The sequence below is a fragment of the Macaca thibetana genome, chromosome 15 (genome assembly GCF_024542745.1).
Source record: "Macaca thibetana thibetana isolate TM-01 chromosome 15, ASM2454274v1, whole genome shotgun sequence".
Classification (NCBI taxonomy): domain Eukaryota; kingdom Metazoa; phylum Chordata; class Mammalia; order Primates; family Cercopithecidae; genus Macaca; species Macaca thibetana.
The window spans coordinates 104064540-104090043 of NC_065592.1; the positions used below are offsets into that span (position 1 = coordinate 104064540).

Sequence of the window (25504 nt, forward strand, 5' to 3'; positions counted from 1 at the left end):
GTGAGTCGAGATCGCACCACTGCACTCCAGCCTGGGTGACAGAGCGAGACTCCATTCCCCCCGCCCCCCAAAAAAAGTATAGCCTACAGCGGAATAGTACTTAGAAAGGAATTTATAGGCTTAAACACAGAAAAGTTCATTATCCCTCATACACAATTTTGAAAGTTTGCAGCAAGTTCATTAAGTAGCAAAACCTGTCCTAAACATACATGAAACTCTTTACTGATTTTATTTATTCAATGGAATGAAACTATTCTGGGGGTGCTGCCCTAGACTACATGAGAGTGGTTCTGTAATAAGGAATATGTACTTTATTATCTTTCAAAACCTTTTTTTAAGCCTGAATTCTGAATTACACTCAGGGTCTTTTGTAAAGAGAATGTGAATCAGTACTAGAAAAGATCAAAAATGTAAATTAAGTGTTCAGCTAAGTTAGAAAAAGAACAGAGTACATCTAAGAGATATATGAATAGAAGTTAAATAACAAGAATTTCAGAAAATACAACATAATAAAGAAAAGTCATGCAATGATCTTAGATGCAGAAGTGACATTTGATGAAGTTTAATATCTATTTATAAAACTTAGAAAACTAGGATCGGGGGGAATGGTCTCGAACTGATTAGACTATAATACCTAAAATCTACAGATATTAACTGGGAAACAAGAGAGGCTTACTTTTACGAACATGAACAAAACAGATGCTTGGTATCTTTTCACTATTCAGCATATTACTAAAGACCATACCAGTAAAACTGTAAGTCCAAAAATGTGAATAAACAAGTGTGCCCACACACACACTTCTGAGAAGAGTCACATCGTTATCGGCAGGTGATATGATCACCTTACATAAAAAACTCAATGAAATCAACAAACCATTGGAATTAATAGTAATAAAGGCAACAAAATATAAAGTATTTACAGTATCAAGGAAAATATAAAGACAGTAATAAATGATAAAATATAATGGCTCAACATTTTAAAGATATTATATTTTGCCAAAATAAACTACAAACTCAATGCAATCACAATTAAAATTCCACCAGAATGTCTAACAGAACTCTATAAACTTCAATAATTACACAGAAGGATACAAGTTCAGGAATGACTAACTGAATTTAGAAACAGGGAGGTGCTTTACCGGAAGGAAGCAAATATTACAGACCCCTGTTAACAACAGGTTTGGTACTGCAGCAGGTAGGCAGAGACCAATGAAAGAATCTAGAACTCAAGAGAGCTGTGTACATATGAATACCTGGAAAATGACAGCAGTTACCCCACAAACCACTAGGTTTCATACAAATTTTTCTCTATGGATAAAGTTGAACAGCCTGGTACAAAGTGAATTCCAGATATATTAAAAACCTAAAAGGTATTTTAGAAAAGATAACAAAAAGTGGAAGAATGTCTTTGGGACCTCAGGATAGGAGGGTAGGATATGATTTCTTAACCAAGTCTCCAAGAACACAAACCAAGCCAAGATGGATGCATTTGACTAAGTCAAAATTAAGAAATTTGGTTCAGCGAAAGATACCGAAGATAAAGTTAACAGACGGATGATAGAAGAGGTTTATTGTATTTCACTGAATCTAAGATGTCATCAATTGCATTTTATCCATCACTAAGGAAGAGAAAGTGTCAATTAAAATACATTGATATTTTCTTGTCATGTACAGCTTTTTAGTTTATGCTTAATGAAAAGGTCTATTATACATTCTTAGATACAGATTTTTGTTACACTACATTTGTACTTATGAAAAGGAAAATAGAAGCAAGATAAATCAGTCGAGATATTCCTAAAACCTCTTTAGCTGAGTTCTGTCCCTCTCCTCTAAGTCACTGATACCACAAGTTTTCATACCATGATCTCCTTCTTGCTCTTGGCAGTATCTTGGCATTTTTTACCAGCATGCTCCACTATCATTTCTGAGATTATCTGACATGTTAACTGTCACCCATTCTCAAGTTCTGATGCTGCAACTTTCCTATTGAATCAACCTCACAGTTTTATCGTCCTTCCAATTAAATCACGTTTCTAGAAAGTGAGCTGATACTACCCAAAGGCAACAGGAAGTCTGACAAAGAGATCTTCAAAGCCTTTCGTCATCCTAGCCTCTGTGAGCCTCTGCTCTGCAGATCTGGCCATTTCTCCGGCCATCAGCTGCCTCGCTGACCAGCAGGGCACGCACCTCAGCTGGAATGCTGACAGTAAGCTCACCACCACCAAGTTCACCGGTATATAGGCAATGAGAACCATGCCACAAACTCCCTTCCTGGTGACAATGACTCACCAGTGACTCTCAGCGGCTTTAAGATTCATCCCCACTTCAGGGATCTTACACTAGGGAAAAAACAGTATGTGTCTTAGAATCAATGTAATACAGTACTAAGTCAAAAACTGACTAAGGATTCAAATCTACAAGGAATATAGAACTTTTGCTAATCAAAAGACAGACTGGGAATCCAGTGGAAAAATAGGTAAAAGATATGAAGACACATTCAAAGAAGCAGAAAACTCCAACAGCTAAAAAGTAGATGAAATGATGCTCAAAGGCTCAAATAGCAAGAGAAATCCAAAGCAAACAGTATTGCTAAACAGAGATGTAGGGAAAACTTGAATTCCTGTATACTATCTCAGGGGACCACAGACGACACAGGAAGGTCCTAAGGGAAAATCAGGCAGGCATGTATCAGTATCCTATTCCTGGCTCTATACCCCCAGAGAAATTCAAGGGAATATTAGGTTCATGGGGGAATATTAATCAGAGGATTCTTTGCAGCAGTGGGAAATGGGGGCGGTTTAGGTGTCTATCATGAGGAAAATGGAGAAGTGAAATTTGGTGGCTGTACACAACAGAAGAATATGTGACAGTCAAAAGAAATGATCAGGCCGGGCGCGGTGGCTCAAGCCTGTAATCCCAGCACTTTGGGAGGCCGAGACGGGCGGATCACAAGGTCAGGAGATCGAGACCATCCTGGCTAACCCGGTGAAACCCCGTCTCTACTAAAAAAATACAAAAAACTAGCCGGGCGAGGTGGTGGGCGCCTGTAGTCCCAGCTACTCGGGAGGCTGAGGCAGGAGAATGGCCTGAACCCAGGAGGCGGAGCTTGCGGTGAGCTGCGATCCGGCCACTGCACTCCAGCCTGGGCCACAGAACGAGACTCCGCCTCAAAAAAAAAAAAAAAAAAAAAAGAAATGAACAAGAAATACATGCAGCAACCCCACCTCTCTTTACTGACCCTGCTTTGATATTTCTTCATCCCATTTAATATTAGCTAACATTAAAAACCACCTCACCCTTGATCTCCTCTGAAAGCACACTCGGAAAGCAAATGCAAAATGCATACAAAGTTTAAAGGTCTAAACCTACCCAGACCAGAACAAGGAGAAGAGCTGACAAAATGTTGGAAACCGGAAAGCAAATGGACAAGTTATATTTGATAAGTCAAAGAGATCAAAGAGAAAGACAAGCCTGGGCCAGCAGTGAAAAGCCAAGCAGCAATGCCTGAAACATGCTCCCAAACTGGGGTACCAGCTTCCTCTAAACATGGGAAAATGGGAAAGGCTGACAACAGGAGGACTGGCTGGGTGCCTAGACAACAGGCAGTCACTCCCCTCCACCTTGAAGAAATGCTCTCTGGAAAGGCTGTGTATAAACTGGAAGTCCTTAAGAGAAAGAACAAGTGAAGGCAGGGGTGCCACTCTGAAGACAAAAATTAGTGTAAGTTACATAATGAATGGTAAGACCCTGGGCCTCTTGCCTTCAACTCAGCTCCCAAATGGTGGAAAGCAGCTTTTTACCTGCAAAGTAACAGATTAGAGGACTCCTCTCCTGGGAAACACAAAGCCAAGAGAATAAAAACTACAAATACTAAGTTTGGGGGTCCCCTCAAATAAACGAGCAGGTCCCTGTCTGATTATCCTAGTGCAAGCCCCTCAGTCAAAAAGCCCACCCCATCCTCACCCCTCTAAAACACAAACGGTAACTATATGTGGTGATTGATATGTTAATTTGATTGTGATCACTATTTCACAATGTGTGTGTGTGTGTTTGTGTGTGTATACATAAAAATATAAAATCATTATACACCTTGAATATATACAATTTTTATTTGGCAATTATGCCTCAGTAAAACTGAAGAAAATTAACAGGGCTCTCAATGACCGTTTTAGTGTGTCATTCTTGAAAATAGATAGACCATCCTTAGATTTATGGTCAACTGATTTTCAACAAGACAACTCAGAAGGGAAATAGTCTTTTCAACAAATGGTGCTAGGACAACTTGACATCCACCTGCAAAAAAGATAAAGATAGGCCTCTACCTCACACCATATACAAAAATTAACTTGAATTACACTAAATTGTTAAGGGCAAAAACTATAAACGGTTAGAAGACAGCAAAGAGTAAATCTTCATAACCTTAGATTAAGCCAAAGTTTTTACAGATGACAAAAAAACACAAGCAACAAAAGGAAAAATAGGTTAGACTTCATTAAAATAAACTTTTGAATTTCAAAGATCACTATCAAAGAAGTAAAATAAAATCCCACAGAATGAAAAAAAAATCTGCAAATCATATATCTGACAAGGGACAAGAATTCAAAATATATAAAGAACTTTTACAGTTTTAATGATAGAAAGAACCCCCAACTGAAAACAGCCAAGTGATTAAAGTAGACTTTTCTCCAAAGAAAACATACAAATGGCCAATAAGCCGATGAAAAGATGCTCAACATCATTAGTTATCTGGGAAATGCAAATTAAAACCACAAGATCCCACTTCCCACCTACTAGGATGGCTACAATAAAATAGAAAATAATAAGCATTGCTGAGGATGTGAAGATACTATAAACCTCATATGTAGCTAGTGGGAATACAAAATGATACAACCACTTTGGAAAACAGTTTGGGGATTCCTCAAAATGTTAAACACAGAGTTATCATTATGACCCAGCAATCCTACTCCTAGATACATATCTAAGAAAAATTAAAACATTATGCCCACGCAAAAATGTGTACACATTATTTCATAGCAGTTTTATTCATACATATTTTATTTTTTCATATACTCTTACGAGGGAAAAAACCCAATTGTGCTTCAACTGATTAATGTATAAACAAAATGTGTATATTCATAAACTGAAATATTATTCCATGATAAAATGAAGTATGGATACATGCTACAATGTGGATGAGTCCTGAAAACATTACGTTAAATAAAAGAACCCAGAAACTAAGGCTAAGTATTGTTTATTCCTTTTAATGTGAAATGTCCTGAATAGGCAAGTCCATAAAGAAAGTAGATAAATGGTTGCTAAGGCCTGCGCAGAGGAAGGAGTGGGAAGTGACTGCTAATGGCTTTGGGATTTCTTTTGGGGTGATAAAAATGTTCCAGAATTAGATGGTGGTGATAGTTGTATAACTCTGGGAATATGCTAAAAACCACTTAATTATACACTTCAAAATGATGGATTTTACGCTACATAGATTATGTATCAATATGGCTGCTGTTTAAAGTCAAAAAATCTTACACTTCAAAATGGTAAATTTTATGGTATATAGATTATATATATCAATAAGGCTGCTGTTTAAAGAAAAAAAACTTAAGTAAATTCACTTACTCTTGTGTCAACTCAGTACTGAATATAAATAGGTATTGCATAAGTTGAAGAAAAGTAACACTCAACGTATGACTATCAACAAAACATCCTTCTATTTTCTTGTAGTTTTCTGCAAACAATTTACATAATGTTCTTGATGACAATAAAAATATTGTGCATATTGGAAAAAAAAGAAGGGATGTTAACAATCACCAGATATTGAGGAAGTGTCTAACAGATCAATAAAAACTGATAAAACAATCAGTACAGTGCAAAAGGGTAAAAATAAAAAATTTTAAGATGTGTAGGTTTCAAAAAAGAAATTCACCTCCCATGACCCTTCTCCGAAATCCATCTATAATCTACTGTAAACCAAGAGATAGGAGATAGCCAATGCAGAACAGAGAAATGAAATTCTCAAGCTAATGGTGATTGGACACACCAGGGCCACCCTGTGTAGCGGCTGCAAATAACAACCAGTCAGGAATGGAGCAGGATAGAGAAAGAACAAAGAAAGTGAATCCAGCAGATAACTAACGTGTGAACATTCTGAATGGAGTTTTATGCTCCTAGAGGAAAACAACATTAAATTAAAGACCAGTATAGAACCAATCAAGTGACCAAACAAAAATGATTACCTCTGGGGAAAACAAAAGTATCCGATAAAGAAAATACAGTCTCATAACATTGGCCCAACTAATGAGTAATACTAATGAAGTCATAAAAATATAACCACTAAATTATTTAAGGACACATTATGCTATATCTGAACTCTGCCAGAAGAAAGGGCAGCGCAAGGCCGCTGCATGAGCTGGGGTCCTAGAAGGGGCACCCAAGTGTTGGCACCACAGCCCAAGGTCTGCACCAGGCTGCTGCACTTACTGGAGGAAGAGTACCCTCCCCTAATCCACACAAAGGCACGACAGGAGCTAGTCCAGGCCTGGGGACAGTGAGTGTAGATGTGTTTTCCGAGAGCCAGTCTCAATCACCTACAATTAATGGATATACAGTCATGTGCCACATAACGACATCTCAATTGACAAAATGGACCACATATACAACAGTAGTCCTATAAGATTATAATACTGTATTTTTACTGTACTTTTTTTTTGGGGGGGGGGGACAGGGTCTGGCTGTGTTGCCTAGGATGGAGCACAGTGGCGCAATCTTGTCTCACTGCAACCTCCACCTCCCGGGCTCAAGCCATCCTCCCACCTCATCCTCCCAAGTAGCTGGGACTACAGGCCTATACCACCACACCCAGCTAATTTTTTGGATTCTTTGGTAGAGAAGGGGTTTTGTCATGTTGCCCAGGCTGGTCTCAAATTCCTGGGCTCAAGTGACCTGCCCACCTTAGCCTCCCAAAGTGCTGAGATCACAGGCATAAGCCACCATGCCTGGCCCTACTGTACCTTCTCTATGCTTAAATATATTTAGATACACAAATACAAGTTTGCTACAACTGCCTAGAGCATTCAGTAGAGTAACATGCTGTATAGTTTGTAACTTAGGAGTAACAGGCTATACCACATAGCCTAGGTGTACCAGGTTATAGGTACACACTACACATCTAGGTCTGTGTAAGTTTACTCGATGATGTTTGCATGACAATGGAATTGCCTAACACATTTCTCAGAACGTATCTACGTCATTAAGTGATGCATGATTGTAAGGAAACCTGGGGGAAAAAAATCAAGAAGAAAATAAAGAACAACATAAGCAAGTTTCTTTAAAAAAAAAAAAAAGGTAGGCCAGGTATGGTGGCTCACGCCTGTAATCCCAGCACTTTGGGAGGCCGAGGCGGGCAGATTACCAGAGGTCAGGAGTTTGAGACCAACACAGAGAAACCCCATCTCTAGCAGCCTAGTTTAGGGAGCTGCTTGATGTCCACAGGGCTATACTGCCCCAGAGAAGGAGCCCACATACAGCACCATCTAGAAAACCAAGCCATAGCTGTGTATATTCTGCTCCATGAACTAGTGGTCACTGCCTCCTCTGAAATGACAGAGGCTACCCTGTCATTACAACAGCGTTCTCCAGGAAAGCAGCTACTGCTCTCTCTATCCTAGAAACAAACTCTCAAAGAGGTCTGCCTTCCACATCCTAGTGACTGCGACACTCTAACTGTGGGCTGATTTCTCATGCCATTGGTGTGCTCACCAACTGGGCCTGCTGCTTCCAGAGGATCCCCATCTCAAGCCTGCAGACCAGCCCCAGTAATCCACAGCCAGGCGAGTGTTTCCAGAGGAGTCCCATCTCAAACTGGTGAACCAACCCTTATGACTCAGTAACACACTCACTAGCTAGGCATGCAGCTTCCTGAGACTGCCGCCTTCCTCCACAACCCCCAGTCCTGAGCAGATAAACAAACTGCACATGCTCCTGCAGCCTAGGTCACCAAGGCACTCAGAGGTATCGCCAAAATGGATAATAGCAAAAGAAAAAAAAAAGGCAAGAGAAAAGCACAGATACTACATTATTCTGTCCTCCCGGAACTAAAGCAGATGCAGCCCATCCAACTGTCACCCTAAGACACTTCTCCAGGTGAAAGTCTTTCTCTACATAAACTACTCTATACAACTGGAAAAGGTGACCATGTCAACAGTATCATAAATATAAACATAGGAGATAAGAAACATGAAAATGCAATGAAACTCGACACCACCAAAGGTGCATAATGTTTCACAAAGTTACCCTAAATAAATGGCAATTTTCAAACTGCCTTAAAAGGAATTTCAAATATTGATCTTAAGAAAATTTAATGAGGCCGGGCGCGGTGGCTCAAGCCTGTAATCCCAGCACTTTGGGAGGCCGAGACGGGCGGATCACGAGGTCAGGAGATCGAGACCATCCTGGCTAACACGGTGAAACCCCGTCTCTACTAAAAAATACAAAAAACTAGCCGGGCGAAGTGGCGGGCGCCTGTAGTCCCAGCTACTTGGGAGGCTGAGGCAGGAGAATGGCGTGAACCCGGGAGGCGGAGCTTGCAGTGAGCTGAGATCCGGCCACTGCACTCCAGCCTGGGCAACAGAGCATGACTCCGTCTCAAAAAAAAAAAAAAAAAAAAAAAAAAATTCAATGAGATACAAGAGAATACAGATAGAAAACCTAACAAATAATAAAAAAAAGCCATAACCTGAATGAGAAATTCAACAAAGACATAGATATCATTAAAGAAAACAAACCAACAGAAACCTTAGGAATGAAGAACTGAACGAGTGAAATAAAAAGTACAACTGAGCTTCAACGGCACACTAGGTCAAACAAAAGAAAGAATTTCTGAACTTGCAGACAGGACTTTTGAAATAACCCAGCCTGAGGGAAAAAAGGAGAAAACAAGAGGAAAAAGAATCAAAGAAAGCCTATGAGACTTGTGCCATGACATTACGATAACAGATTTTGGAAATATAGAAGAGAAACAGAAGAGACAGACAAAGACACAGAAAACTTATTTAACAAAATAATAGCTGAAAATCTCCCAATTCTTGGGAGACATGTGGACACCCAGTTCCATGAAGCTTAAAGGGTCTAATACATATTCAACCCAAAAAGGCCTTGTCTAAGGTACATTATAATCAATTTGTCAAAAGTCAAACACAAAGAAAAAATTCTAAAATTAGCAAGAGAGAAGCATCAAATCCCAAGTAAGCAAGTCTCCTTTAGACTATCAGGAGTTTTCATAGCAGAAACCTTGAAGGCTAGGAGAGATTAGGATGATATATTCAAACAAAGTGCTAATGAGAAATCTGTCAGCAAAGAGTACTGTACTTAGCACAGCTATCCATTAGAAATTAAAGAAATAAAGTCTTTACCAGACAAGCAAATGCTTATGGAATTCATCACCATAAGACCAGCCTGACAAGAAATGCTTAAGGGAGTGCTTCAATCACAAGTGAAAGAACAACAACTACTAATGCAAAAACACAGGACATTATCAACCTGTTAAAAATAAATTAACATTCAAATTGAGAATTCTACATTACTGAAATGATGCTTTAGAATCTTTCAAATCACCCTTGAGAAAGGTGAACATCAAAATAGTCAAAGATATTTATATCCACAATGAGTTCTTAATAAATGCCCAATACAGAACAATATAAATTAAGGCAAAAAAGTACAAATTCTGTGCATTGACAGGGGATGTGGGGATAGTATAGCAGGTTCGTGTGTGATCAAAACTTTTTATCAGCTTTAAATAGTCTATCACAACTATAAATTTTTAAATGGAAGAGTAACCAAAGAGAAAAAAATTACACCAGATATGTCAATGAAATAATCAAAATTTATCAGTACAGAAACTCACCAAACCATAAAGCGAACAATAAAAGAAACAAAAGACCTACAAAACAACCAGAAAACAATTAACAAAATAACAGAAGTTAACTTCTTGCCTTTTAATAATATCTTTGAATACAGACAGTTTCAATTCTCTAATAAAAAGATGTAGAGTGGCTGAATGGTTTTTCATACATGTTTCCCTAGTCCAGACACCCAAGAGTATGTCCTTCTCTAGGGCATAAGAAAATCTAGAGTTACATTTAGGGCATCATAATGTGTGGTGAATAGTTGACTGAGCTGGCATGCTCACAATGACCAAATTATGTTCGCCACATTTTAATCCAATACATTGATCTACTATTAACTTGTAAATAATGTATTTGTTTTCTAGACACATTCCAGGAAGACCAGAGAAACTGAGTTTTATCTATATGGAATAATCCACTGGCAAATTTCTTTTAGGATAGACCAAAGCTGATCTAGAACATAATCTTTACATACCTGGATCCTTCCCATCAGACAAGAAAGAACATCTGGGGTGAAAGGCTCCTTTAGAAGAGCAATGTGGGATGGTGCTGTGTTAATTGGTAGTCCCTGCCCTACATCTTTGTAGAGGACTGGAGCCCAGAGTGGGCCATGGTCAACTTATATGTTGAAGTGAAGACCTCCTTCTAGGTGTGCATGTGCTTATTACAGATATGCCACGGTGCGAAGTACCCCAGGACTACAGGAATAAATAAGAATACGTGCTGTATCCACGATCATGAGGCACACAGGCCAGAGTGCCAGCTGTGGAATAGCACAGCTCTGGTCCAAAGCCTGGCTGGGCCATGACCACCTGAATGACCTGAGTAATGATCTAAGACAAATTTGTAAAAAGAAGTGGAGGCCCTGCCTGCCAGGGGGCTATGCGGTAAGAGGCAGCATCCAGTCAGGTCAGGGCACCGTGTCCTCTCCTTGGAAACCTGCTCAGCGAGGCTGGAGGTCCTCAAAGCCACCGCAGCCATGGAGAAGGCGGGCCTGGCTCCAGGCGGCACAGAAGCAATGGAGAGGCCCTGGGGAGCCTGATGAGATCTGGCTGGTCCTGCGCCCTGCTTCCAGCAAGTTCTGGCACTGTAACCCGGGGAACAGGGCCAGCCAAGACAGGGCCACTGGGTGCCAGCCAGCACCTGGGCCAGGCACTAGGCGGGAAGGGCTCTGGCGGATCAGCCCCGCACCCCCAACAGCCCCCAGGCCCCATCCAGAGCCACACATGTGCCCACAGGAGCAGGACGTCCCTGAGGCTAGAGTCCAGCTGGACCGGTGGAGGGGCCCCGCCCTTTGTCCTTTGACTCCTCTTGTAGGCACCCTCGCTGGGCTCCTAAGCACTCCTCCACACCCTGGCTCTGTCACCAGCCCCATGGTGATGTCACAAGCTCCCAGGTGCCCAGTGCGCACCCAGCCACAGAGAAGTGGGTGACTTAGGAGTATCCTCTCCACTTCTGACCCCTAGTTTCGTCCGCGCACAACTTGCTCAAAATGGGCAACTCACTAAGCATATTTTGTTCCTGGTTCCGCCGCAGGTCCCGGGGAGGCCATCGGCAACGTGCTCGTCTCAGCGTATTTTGTTCCTGGTTCCACCACAGGTCCCCGCCATGCCATTGGCAACCTGCTCGTGTTATCCGTGAGGCCTTCCCAGCTGGCAGGGCTCACCCTGCGGCTCCTGCACCTATGCCTGCCTCGAGAACCCTGGGCTGTTCCCGATTCCTCTTCTACCCTCAGCGACATCCTGGGCCTTCTTTTCCAGCCAGGTGGGACGGCGCCCCTACGAGGCTGTGTCTTCTCCCTCGGAACAGGGGCACCCCACCGAGGGTCCCGCCTCCTGTGGTCTGGAGCCCCCCCTCAAGGAAGAAACCCGTGCTGTCTGCTCGCAACTCCATGATGTTCGGACACTCCAGCCCTGTGAGGATCCCTCGTCTCAGACGCACGTTTAACCTCCGACTGCCTTCATTAGATGAGCAGGTGATCCCAGCCAGGCTCCCGAAGACGGAGGTGAGGGCAGAAGAGCCCAAAGAAGCAACGGAGGTGAAAGACCAGGTAGAGACGCAGGGGCAGGAGGACAATAAAAGGGGCCCTTGTAGCAATGGGGAAGCAGCCTCCACCTCTAGGCCCCTGGAGACTCAGGGAAACCTCACTTCCTCCTGGTGCAGTCCCAGGCCCTTGGACGGAAATGCCCACCTCAAGAGCTTGACAGAAAAGAACCAGAGTGACAAGGCCCAGGTGCATGCAGTTAGTTTCTACTCCAAGGACCATGGAGTTTCCAGCTCACACAGCCCTGCTGGAGGCATCCTTCCCTTTGGGAAGCCTGACCCAGCTCCAACAGTGCTCCCTGCCCGAGTTCCAGCAGTGCTCCCTGCCCCAGTTCCGGGCTGCTCCCTGTGGCCAGAGAAGGCAGCCTTGAAGGTGCTGGGTAAAGACCACCTGCCCAGCTCTCCAGGCTTGCTGATCGCGGGGAAGGACATGCAGCTCAAAGATCCTGCAGCCCTTCTTGGATCAAGTAGCTCTTCTCCACCCAGAGCTGCCGGCCACGGGTCCCGCAAAAGAAAGCTGTCAGGGCCACCACTGCAGCTGCAACCCACCCCTCCCCTGCAACTGAGGTGGGATAGAAACGAGCGGGCCCCACCTGCTAAGCTTCCCTGCCTATCTCCTGAGGCACTGTTAGAGCTGGGTCAGGCTTCCCAAAGGGAAGGACGCCTCCAGCTGGGCAACATGGATAAGAACATGGGGGTGTTAAGTAGAACATCAAAATCCAGGAGACGAAAACAGCCGCTTGGGAGGAGAAAGAAGATACGGCAGCGCAGGCGCGGTGGCTCACGCCTGTAATCCAGCACTCTGGGAGGCCGAGGCGGTGGATCAGGAGGTCAAGAGATCAAGACCTGAAGAGCATCTCTGCCTGGTCCCCGCACCATCTGGGCAGTGAGGAGCACCTCTGCCTGGCCCCCGCCCTGTCTGGGCAGTGACGAGCGCCTCTGCCTGGCCCCCCGCCCGGTCTGGGCAGTGAGGAGCGCCTCTGCCCCGCTGCCTCACAGTCTGGAAAGAGAAGAGCACCTCTTTCTGGCCGCCGTCCCATCTTGGCAGTAAGAAGCGCCTCTGCTCGGCCCCCTCACCGTCTCTGTCCGGCCCCCTCACCGTCTGGGAAATGAGGAGCGCCTCTGCCAGGCCACCACCGCGTCTGCGAAGTGAGGAGCCCTTCTGCCTGGCCTCCACCCTGTCTAGGCAATGAGGAGCACCTCTGCCCGGGCCCCTCACCGTTTCTAAGGGAGGAGCGCCTCTGCCCAGCCCCTGCACCCTCTGGGAAGTGAGGAGCGCTTCTGCCCGGCCACCGCCCTGTCTGGGAAGTGAGGAGCACCTCTGCTCGGCCCCCTCACCATCTGGGAAGCGAGGAGCGTCTCTGCCGGGCTGCTGTGCAACCCTCCAGGTGTGAAGTGACAGTCTTGTGTGTGATTTTTCTGCCCTTCCCAACTTTGTATTTTTGACATTAAAGCTTTTAATTAAAAAAAAAGAGATCGAGACCATTCTGGCCACCATGGTGAAACTCCATCTCTATCGAAAATACAAAAATTAGCCGGGCATGGTGGCTCGTGCCTGTAGTCCCAGCTACTCGGGAGGTTGAGGCAGAAGAATGGCTTGAACCCGGGAGGCGGAGGTTGCAGTGAGCCAAGATTGCGCCACTGCACTCCAGCCTGGCGACAGAGCAAGACTCAAGTATACAAGACAAAAGACCCAAGTATGCAAGCAATATATATCATATAAATGGGTAGTGAGATTAAGTATCAGCAAGATACCAAGCCTCCTAAATTAATCCATAAATTCAACACACTTCTAATAAAAAACCCAAATGCATTTTTTTGGTTAAGTATGATCACCCAAACCTAAACTCACAGTGAAGAAGGGTCAAGAATAGCCTAGACAATTCTGAAGAACATGGAGGTAGAAAGACACTCTAATCAACGTTTATTATAAAGCTGTGGTATATATGAATGAGTCTCTGGTACACAGAGATACAAATATACCCAATGAATAAAAATAAAAGCCAGAAACAGACCCTTTAGAAGGGAATCTGGCTTACCAAAGAAGGGAAATTTCCAAGCAGTAGGTAAATACTAGATTATTCAACTAATAATGCTGGGACAACTGGCCATCATATGGAAAACAATCAAATTAGACCTTTTGGGTAGGAAAGGATTCCCTAAGACCTCAAAAGACCAAATTATAAAAGACTGCTAAGTTTGGGCCGGGCGTGGTGGCTCACATCTGTAATCCCAGCACTTTGGGAGGCCAAGGCGGGCAGATCACAAGGTCAGGAGATCGAGACCATCCTGGCTAACACAGTGAAACTCCGTCTCTACTAAAAACACAAAAAATTAGCCAGGTGTGCCGGTGTGTGCCTGTAGTCCCAGCTACTGGGGAGGCTGAGGCAGGAGAATGGCGTGAACCCGGGAGGCGGAGCTTGCAGTGAGCTACTGGGGAGGCTGAGGCAGGAGAATGGCGAGAACCCGGGAGGCGGAGCTTGCAGTGAGCCAAGATCGCGCCACTGCACTCCAGCCTGGGCGACAGAGCGAGACTCTTGTCTCAAAAAAAAAAAAAAAAAAAAGATTGGTAGGTTTGATTTCAGAATATATAAAACTTTTATAAGACTAAAGAGATCTTCAGAAGTGAAGAATAAAAGCTTCTCTGTGATCAGATCAGAATCAGAACAACAATACTCAGGAAAATATCTCGTATCACATTCTAAAATAAACTAAATATTTTTATGGCAACAGGCATATATGGTAAAATTATAAATATAAGCAAAGACAATCACCAACTTCAAGACGGTGGTTATCTGTATGAGAGGCAAGAGTAAATGACGGAGGCGAAGGAATTTCTTAAGATACATTTGTAATATTGTATTTATCTGTAAAAGTAAGTTTGAATTAAAAATAGCAAACTGTTAACACCTATTAATTCTGGATGGCAGGTATATAGGTGTCTGATATCAACTTTCTGTATTCTTAATATATTTCTTAACTAATGAAAATACATACAATATAGCAAAGATAGCCAAGAGAATGAAAAGTGAAAAATAGATGAGACACTGGAAGCAAGCAGGGAAGAGGCGTAAGTGAGCAGAAGCTCCATAATTCATACTGTGGGATCAACAGGTGTTGTCTGTAGTTGGTGAATCAACAAACAGTAGTTAAGCATACTATAGTATCTAGAATTATGAAGGTAACATGTAACAGATTTAAAATCAGAAAATAACCAGATGGGTAAAAACCAGGAGTCTGTTGCTTTTCATTTTAAGTGTTCGACCATTTGAAATATTAACACATGCACATTCTTGGAAAAAAGGGCAAGCATTAATGCTTACATTGGAGATTTTAAAAAATGTCTATATCATCCCTAGAATAAATTTTTTAAAATCAGGAGCTAAAGCTGTTACTCCTGGGAGCTTCTAAACGTCTTGTTTCAGATAAAAAAGGACTACTACATATAAAGCACTATACACTGCAAGTTACTACAAGAAGCCAAATACAAGTATTTCAGGTAGCAAAATCAATTTACCCTGAAACGATGTTGTAGTTGAGAGCGGGATGGTCTTTCGGGACAGGAGGAACAAGAGGTTCTGGCTGCCACTCTTCAATCAGTTCTTCTTTTTCCTATAGGAGAAAAAGAACTAAAATACAGTGCAGTGCTAATATTATCAATTATGAGTGTCTCTGCTACTTCACTATCTCTTATTATTCTAATTCTACTAACTATTCTCAAGTTCGCTGCCACTCTTATTCAAGCTTATGTCTTCACATTATTAGTAAGTCTTTGTTTGCATGATAATACATAATGACCCACCAGATACATGCCTACCATATAGTTGTACCTAGCCCTTGACCACTAACAGGAGCTCTCTCGGCTCTCCGAATAACATCTGGCCTAACCATAGGATTACTTTAATTCTACCACTCTTAAAAGTTAAAACTTTAGGCCTACTAACCAACACACTGACTATATATCAATGATGACGTGATATTGTCCGAGAAAGTACATTCCAAGGCCACCACACAGCAGTTGTCCAAAAAGGCCTCTGATACGGGATGCTCCTATTATCTCTGAAGTATTCTTCTTCGCCAGTTTTTTCTGGGCATTCTATCACTCCAGTTTAGCACCAACCCCAGAATTAGGAGGACACTGACCCCCAACAGGTATTCTTCCTCTGAACCCTTTAGAAGTACCTCTCCTAAATACGTCTGTATTATTGCATCAGGAGTTCCAATTACTTGAGCCCATCACAGCCTAATAGAAGGTAACCAAAAACAAGTAATTCAAGCACTATTTACCACAATCCTCTTAGGAGTCTATCTCACCCTTCTAAAATCTCAGAATATTTCGAGGCCCCCTTTATTATCTCTGATGGAATCTACAGCTCAACATTCTTTACAGCCACAGGCTTTCATGGACTTCATGTTATTATTGGATCAACAATTCTCACCATCTGCCTTCTCTGCCAATTAAAATTTCATTTTAGGCCAGGCATAGTGGCTCATGCCTGTAATCCCAGCACTTTGGGAGGCCGAGGTGGGCAGATCACCTGAGGTCGGGAGTTCGAGACCAGCCCGACCAACATGGAGAAACCCCGTCTCTAATAAAAATACAAAATTTGCCAGGCGTGGTGGTGGCGCGTGCCTATGATCCCAACTACTCGGGCAGGCTGAGGCAGGAGAATTGCTTGAACCTGGGAGGCAGAGGCTGCGGTGAGGCGAGATTGCGCCATTGCACTCCAGCCTGGGCAGCAAGAGCAAAACTCTGTTTCAAAAAAAAAAAATTCATTTTACATCCAACCACCATTTGACTTTGAAGCCGCCACCTGATATTGACACTCTGTAGATGTCGTATGACTATTCCTATGTGTCTCTATCTACTGATGAGGGTCCTACTACTCTTTTAGTATAAGCAGTACCACTGACTTCCAATCAACTAGTTTCGACAAAGTCTGAAAAAGAGTAATTAACCTAGCACTAGCCCTAATAACTGACACCTTATTAACTCTATTAGTAGTAATTACATTTTGACTCCCATAACTTAATACTTATATAGAAAAATCCAGCCCTTATGAATGTGGATTTGATCCATTAACCTCTACCTGCCTCCTCTTCTCCATAAAATTCTTCCTAGTAGCCATCACATTTCTCCTATTCGATTTAGAAATCGCCCTACTACTACCCCTGCCATGAGCCCTTCAAACAAATAACCTTATCCTAATAATCAGCACAGCCCTTCTACTAATTACCATTCTAATCCTAGGCCTAATTTATGAATGAACCCAAAAAAGGATTAGATTGAGTTAAATTGGTAAATAGTTTAAATTAAATGATTTCGACTCATTAGATTATGATAGACCATATTTACCAAATGCCATTTATTTATATTAACATTGTATTAGCATACACCGTAGCACTGCTGGGAGTACTAATCTATCGATCCCACCTAACATCATCCCGATTATGCCTAGAAGGCATCATACTGTCAATATTTATCATAAATATGCTCGTAACTGTAAACATGCATTTCACTCTAGGATTCCTCATACCCACTATCCTCTTGGTATTTGCTGCCTGCAGAGCCGCAGTAGGCCTTGCTTTGCTAGTCTCCATCTCCAACGCATCTGGCCTAGACTATGTACAAAATCTAAATTGACTCCAATGCCAAAAATTATCATTCCAACAACTATAGTGTTACAATATGACTCTCCAAAAACTCTATAATCTGAATATAGCTACTCGTAGCCTATTCATCAGCCTCACTACCCTATTTTTTAATCAACCTAACAATAATTCATCTAACTTCTCATTAACTTTTTCTTCTGACCCATTAACATCACCTCTTCCAATCCAAACAGCCTGACTACTACCTCTTATAATCTCAGCAGGCCAACATCACCTGTCTAATGAATCACCCCTATGGAAAAACACTCAATATTTCCAAATTAATTTTCCTACAAACTTTTTAAATTACAGCATTTACAGCCACAGAACTAGTTATATTTTACATTCTTTTCAAAGCTACAGTCATCCCTACCCTAATCGTTATTACCCGCTGAGGTAACCAACCAGAATGCCTAATGCAAGCTCATATTTATTTTATACACTAGTAGGATCCCCTCCCTTACTTATTACACTCATCCATACCTGAAATAGCTCAGGTTCACTAAATATCCTAATAATAATGTTTACTAATTAAGAACTATTGAACTCCTGATCTAACAACCTTATATGACTAGTATGTATTATGGCTTCTATAGTAAAAATACCTCTACATGGACTTCACCTATGACTCCCTAAAGCCCACATAGAAGTCCCTATTGCCAGCTCAATAGTACTTGCAGCAGTACTACTAAAACTAGGCGGCTACGGTATCATATGACTTACCCTCGTCCTCAGCCCCCTAACAGAATATATATCCTACCCCTTCCTCATACTATCCTTATGAGGAATAGTTATAACAAGCTCTATTTGTCTAAGCCAAACTGACTTAACATCACTTATCGCTTATTCCTCTGTAAGCCACATAGCACTTGTTATCGTAGCTATCCTTATTCAAACCCCCTGAAGCTTTTCAGGCGCAGTCACTTTACATCAACTTCAGCAGTATCAAAATTGTCTGTTGCAATGCAAAAGTCACAGGGAATGCACTGCTAGAAATACCATGTCTAGGTGTGGCTAGAATAAAAATAGAATCACTTGTGAGTTTTGTGCACTTACCACGCGCGCCTCTTTCCTTATCACTAGAGCTAGAGGCTCTTTTCCGTGTAGTTTTGTGGGTGACTTGACAATTTATGAAAATTTAACTTCTATGCTCAGAATTTTTTTTTCTTTACCATACACAACACATCAAAATTCCATGTGAGGTGGGTATGAGGAGGATTCTTTTCTACTCTGACTCTCCTTCAGGAAGCCCACAGGGGAGACTTCATCCCACACTTCAGAAAGAGTTGTGCTATTCTGCAGCGACCCACACAACCCTCATATGAACATTCAAACTCCAGCAGTCGCTCAGGCTTCCTCTAACCATCTATTTGCAAGACTGCTGTTGACTCCTAGCAAAGTATCCAAGACATAATATGGTCTTCATTTGGGTACTGACTTTATTTCTAGATTTCCCCATATTTTGCCTACCCTGATATTTCATTCCCCTTGATTTCCTTACATTACAGAAAATGCTTTAACACACATAGTTGAGCCACCAAAAATCCTTTCTGGAAGGACAGAGCAACTATAATCACATACTCAATAATTAAAACAGATTTAATTTCTTACCTTGACTGTAAGATCAGATCGTTCTTGTAATTTGTAAGTCTTAGAGAAAAGAAGTCTGATTATCCAGAGTATCAGAATCCCTTCCAAAATAAGATGGTAAGCAGGAGCCTAAGAGTGAGTCAAAAACAAGTAAGAAATGAACCATACACTTCTAACACCTGCACATAAAATTTACTACACCTGCATATACTGCCTCCTATGACTTTTAGCCTATTCGTAACAATTTACTTTAGAAGCTCCCTTAATTTCTATTCATTCCTTTCCCCATTTCTAATAGCAGGCGATTTCTCCTTCACATGAAAAACCCCTAATATTTTTAGCTTTTAAAACTTCTTTGGGAATAAAAATTTAAAAAATAAAATCTAGGCCGGGCGTAGTGGCTCATACCTGTAATCCCAGCACTTTGGGAGGCCGAGGTGGGCAGATTACCTGAGGTAGGAAGTTCGAGACCAGCCTGACTAACATGGAGAAACCTTGTCTCTACTAAAAATACAAAATTAGCTGGGTGTGGTGGCGCACGCCTGTAATCCCAGCTACTTGGGAGGCTGAGGCAGGAGAATCGCTTGAACCCAGGAGGTGGAGGTTGTGGTGAGCCGAGATCATACTGCTGCACTCCAGCCTGGGCAACAGGAGCAAAACTCCATCTCAAATAAATAAATAAATAAAATCTAACACAGAATCCCAATATTTAAAACAATATCAACTATCAGATTATTTAATTTCAGTGGTTATTTCTTTTTTGGGTACACTATACAAGATACTCATATTCTACATTCAATGTGCATAGGAATTGGGAGTAAGAAGTTTATTTTTATCAATTTTAAAATTTGCTCATCCCCCTAAATACAATTCATTTATGAATGTCTAAATACCCTTTTAGTTTTCTCAATAGTTGGATTCTAGCAAGCAAACATCTACCCAAGCCACTAGTTAAGAGTTCACTCCAAAAAGAAATCGCCTAAGTTGAGAAACTATTTGTCTAGTGAATAAAAATCACAAACGCCCCTTCTTTTCCTTCCCAGGAAATGTTACATAAAGGAGTTCTCTCAAGTCTCACTGCTGGACAGTTTTGGGGAATGAAAAGTTACATTACTGTCAATCTTCAAAAAGGAAGCAAACAACATTTAACAGAAAATAATCCATTTCTTTAAAAAATCATTTATAAAAAAGATTATTCAATTTTAGTGACTCATTTTAGGTCACTATAATTAATCTAATATTGGGCATCACTTAATATATGAGCATAAGACAGAGCCATATTTGCTGTCTCTGCTATGTTTCAAGATAAAATTTCCAGTATGTCCTGCAATGGAAGACACCATCATTACCCCTACCAGTAGACAGTGATATGAAGTTTGGTGACACTAAATCATTAAAAGTAACGTGAAATTCACTTGAAATGAATGTAAGCTCTATAGGCACAGGCACTTTTGCCTATTTGTTCACCGCACTATCCCTAGCATCTAGACTTGTGTGGTCCAATGTGGACAGTCACTAAGTTACATGGGGCTATTTAAGTGAAATTTAAAATTCAGTTGCAGCTGGGTGTGGTGGCTCATGCCTGTAATCCCGGCACTTGGAGAGGCCAAAGCAGGAGGACTGCTTGAGGCCAGGAGTTCGAGGCCAGCCTGGGCAACATAGCAAGTACCCCGTCTCTATTTAAAAAATAAAAATAAAAAGATTACTTGGGTGTGGTGGTATCTGGTCCTAGCTACTTGGGAGTCTAAGGCAGGAGAATCGCTGGAACCTGGGAGGCGGAGGTTGTAGTGAGCCGAGATCGCGCCATTGCACTCCAGCTTGAGCAACAATAGCGAAATTCCGTCTCAATAAATAAGTATCTACTAAACTAGTTGTATCTTTATAAGATAGAAAACTGATGTGCGCAGAAGAATGACAAACTATTTCTTATTCACAGATCCTAAATCACTTGGTTTCTTTTCGACAAAAACAAACTCCAATTTATTACAATTTTATTCCCCAACGAACTGTTCCATAGTTCCAAAGAACTGACTTCTTCAGGACGTTCCCAGACCAAGGTTTTCCACTCATTTTCACCACTTCGTTTTATCGTCCGTCTAAACTCTGGTTTTTGCAGACCTGTCTCCTGCGACCCCTTACACATGTTCCTTTCCTGACCCTCCAGGGGACCCGGAGCATAAGAACTCAAACCGAGACCCTCGGTCCCAGCCCCCACCCGTTCCTCCCTACACTCAACCGCTGGGAATAGAAGCTCCCGGCAGTCCTTCCAGCAAGAGACGCCGAGTCTGGGCGTGACCGAGCCAGTCCCGCCGAGGTCCCAGGCCACAAATCCACACGCGCAGTCCCACCCTCCCCAGGCCCGGGTGTGGTCGCGGACCGCTCACGGCGCGGAGCCCACCTCGTAGAGTGCCTGAACCATCTCCACCAGGACCCACTGCTCCGTGGCGGTCGCCATAGTTAACCGCTTCCTTCCAGAAGGCGGGTCACAAACACGTTCTAAAAGTGCGCGTCGCCGCTCAGTGACGTCTTCGCCTCCGAGGAGGGCGGGGCGGTGGAGCGCTGGGCACCGCCTCCTCGCACTTGCGCACTGGTTGAGGGGAGGCTGGGAGGGGTCGGGTGGGATTCCGCAAAATTCTTCCAGGGATTGTTTACCTTGTGTCCATTACGCACTCTGCTGGATTTGGGATGGAGAAAGTAGTAATGAACGGGCCTTACCCTTGGCCATCAGTTGGGCGCAGAGTGTTAAAATGATTGAAATACGTTTACTTTTTTTTTTTTTTGAGACGGAGTTTCGCTCTTGCCCAGGCTGGAGTGCAATGGCACGATCTTGGCTCACCGCGACCTCAGCCTCCCGGGTGCAAGCGATTCTCCTGCCTCAGCCTCCCGAGTAGCTGAGATTAGAGGAGTGCGCCACCACGCCTGGCTAATTTTGTATTTTTAGTAGAGACGGGGTTTCTCCATGTTGGTCAGGCTGGTCTCAAACTCCCGACCTCGGGTGATCCGCCCGCCTGGGCCTCCCAAAGCGCTGGGATTAGAGGCGTGAGCCACCGCGCCTGGCCAATACGTTTACGTTTAGTAACATAAGTAATCCAGGAATGCATTATCATTAAGAAATGCATAATTATACACAAAAATAGCCAACTCAAATAGCACTTCCTATTTGTCAGACACAGGCCAAGGCTTTGCAGGTATTAAATCTATAGCAGTTTGGTGCAGAACCTTTTGGAACCTTCCAATGCATATGCAAGCAGTATGCACGCACACATACTTAACTGGATTGGATTTCTTAAATATGATTGAGATCATAGGGACAATACTCTTCTACAACTTACTTTTTTTTTTTTTCCAGCATTTTTTCCCCTAATATATCTCGTATTTAATGGCTGAAGACTTTAATGGAATAATTTATGTATATTTCTCGTTCCATTTTATTTAAACATTTACCTATTGGTGAATACTTATGCTGTTCCCACCTTTCCTCTCTTACAAATAATGCTGCCATAACTGTCGATGTTCCTTCTATGTATATCTTTCTGTGCATGTTGGAGTTTTTCTGACTGGTTTCTTCAAAATGGAATATATCTAAAGACTATGCACGTTATTAATTTTGATAAGTACTGCCAAAATGGCTCAACCAATTAAAATAATTTGAAAGTTTTTCCATGCTGTAGTCCATGATGGATATTATCAATCTTTTAAAAAATTTTGCCAGTTTAATGGAGATAAAATGATACCTCACTAACCTTTATTATTGATGCTTCTGGTTACTCATGAGGTTGCGCAGCTTCTTATATGTTTAGTGGCATTTATAGACTGTATGAATCGCCAATTAATATTCTTAATCCATTTTTCTATTGGTTATTTTTGCTTTCTTATGGATTTATAGGAACTCTATACATTCTGCATATCTTACATTTTTCTGTTTCCTATGTGAAAACTATTTTTGCTCAGTTTCCACCTAGTGGTTTCTGCTCTTTCATCATACTTTAATTTTAAATTTTATGCAGTGCTTCAGTCTGTTCCCTTTTTGTCTCTGGATCTGCATATTGCTTAGAAAGGCCTTCTTCACCACATCTGTGATTTCCAACCATTCATGCAGCAGTTTGTTGTTATTTGCAATTAGCTCTTTATTCTGGAAACTACATTTTTGTATAATGAGAGTTAAGGGACTTAATTATGTTTTTTTCTAAAGGAATAACGATTTTTTGAGTGCCATTTATTTGAGTAACCCTGACTTTCCCCAGTACTCTGAAATGGTACCAGTGATATTGATACAGGAGTTAAAAAGCAATTATTTAGGCAGATAGTGAGGGTAAGAGAGTCCTCAGCAGAGCTTCCTTCTGAACAAAAAGCAACCCCAAAATTATTTCTTTACTGACAAAGAGCAGCCTGAAAAATTGAGCTGGAAACATAGATAAGCAAGCTGGAAGCGCATAGGAGAATGCTGGCAGTTGTGCCAATAGAAAAGGGCTACCTGGAAACCAGGTATGTTCAACATGGAGACCCCGTCTTCCATTTTCTTTTTCACCACATGTACAGTGAAGGAACAGGCAACAGGGCATCAGCCAGGTAGAGAAGCCATCTGCATAATCAAAGATTAGGGTGGGAGGCTAGCTTCTTCATGCACTGTGCAAATGGCACACCCAGTCCAACCAATCTTTCATTCCCTATGTAAATCAGACACTGCTTCCTCAAGCTCATCCATAAAACCCTGTGCATTTTACCGCAGAACTGGCAACCCATTTTCTCTGGGACCCCTTTCTCTGCACAGAGAGCTCTTCTCTTTCGTTTGCCTATTAAACTTCTGCTCTTAACCTCACTCTGGTGTGTCGCATCCTACTTTTCTGTGGCTGTGGACCTCAGGTATTACCCCAGATCATGATGCCGCTACATTATGTGCTACATTTCCACATAAGTTGGCACTATGGAACCCGTGTCAGTGCTCTGCCCACAGTCCTGTGCTTGCGTGCATTTCCTCCCCCAGGTGCTTTCCTTCCAGCAGCCACGCCTGCATTTCTCAGAGGACCCCCTCGAAGGCTGCCATTCCTACATTTCCTGCTCTCCTAGAGAGTTGGAAGTATCTGAGAATGTATCTTCTCCTGGGCAGTACTTACCACTGTGGATGACGGATGGTAGCTGGAATATAAATATTGCAGCTTCCTTGCCCCACTTAGCAAGACAACTCTGAGGGGTGAACTTCACCATACTCTCTGCAATTCTGAGTCAACGGTACTATCTGCAAATTCTTTTATATACTTATCAAAAGGTGGAGTCTATTTTTCCTCTCCTTGAGACTGGGCATATCTTTGTGGCAGCTTCTATAAGAGAATGCAGCTGCCATGTAGAAAGATCATGTGAGAATCACATAGAGGGGGAAAGAGATGACTAAGGGGCCCCAGCTGCCCCAGCCCCTGGCTGTTTGAGTCTTACTAGTCCAGGTACCAGACGTATGAGGGATGACACCTTCAAGGTGGCTCCAGTTCCAGCCACCATCTGGTTACCACCACTGAGAGACCCTGAGTGAGGTATGCCTAGCTAAGCCCAGATGACACCCAAATGTGTGGGCAAAATAAACGATTGTTATTGTTCTAAGCCACTGCTTTGGGATTGTTATATTTTGGGATAACTGGAAGGAACACACCGTAGGATTTTGCTTGATTTGGCACTTTTGCTTGGCCTCTGTATCAGTTTCCTAGGGGTACTGTAACACACGATCAAAAACTGGATGCTTTGAAACAACAGAAATTTATTTTTTCACATTTCTGGAGGCCAGATATACAAAATGAAGGTGTTGACAGGGCTATACTCCATCCAAAGGCTCTGGGGGAGAAGACTTTTTTGCCTCTTCCAGCGAGAGCCTTAACTTGGTTACATCTGTAAAGAACCTTTTTCCACATAGGCCATGTTCCCAGGTTCTAATCCCTGGTTCGAATGTTAACATGTCTTTTTGGGGTCTGCCATTTAACCTACTACAGTCCAACCTCTGGCCTTCCAAATTCACATCTGCCTCATGTGCAAAATACATTCATTCCATCTCAACATCTCCAAAGGTCTTAACTCTCATCTAAATATCATAAAAATTAGTTCAAAGAGTCTCAAATATTCACATACAAATAATCTAATACTCAGGTGTACGTGACTCTATGGGGATGAGCTAGGAAAGGGCCATATTCCTCTGCATCTATTGACTGGTGAGACTAGAAAACAAGTTACCTGCTTCCAAAACACAAAGGTGGGCCATGTATATGATAAACAATCTCACTGCAAAGCAGAGAAAATAGAAGGAATAAAAGGGTCATCAATCCCAAGCAAGT

General features: G+C 42.4%; 2 protein-coding genes across 2 annotated transcripts in view; one reads left to right on the top strand and one right to left on the bottom strand.

Moving 5' to 3' along the window:
- Nucleotides 1–21743, bottom strand: part of SPTLC1 (serine palmitoyltransferase long chain base subunit 1) — a 75229-nt gene extending 53486 nt beyond the window's left edge. Inside the window, exons 1-3 of the mRNA XM_050762042.1 lie at nt 21589–21743; nt 19212–19319; nt 15466–15560 (exon numbers count right to left, since the gene is read on the bottom strand). Of these exons, the coding sequence (XP_050617999.1) occupies nt 15466–15560; nt 19212–19319; nt 21589–21645 (260 nt within the window). The 5' untranslated portion in view covers nt 21646–21743. The remainder of the gene's footprint in view (nt 1–15465; nt 15561–19211; nt 19320–21588) is intronic.
- Nucleotides 11322–13728, top strand: LOC126938016 (putative UPF0607 protein ENSP00000382826). The gene has a single exon (XM_050762045.1). It carries the CDS (start codon nt 11398–11400, stop codon nt 12739–12741), a length of 1344 nt encoding a protein of 447 aa, XP_050618002.1. The 5' UTR covers nt 11322–11397; the 3' UTR covers nt 12742–13728.
- Nucleotides 21744–25504: the final 3761 nt, after the last annotated feature.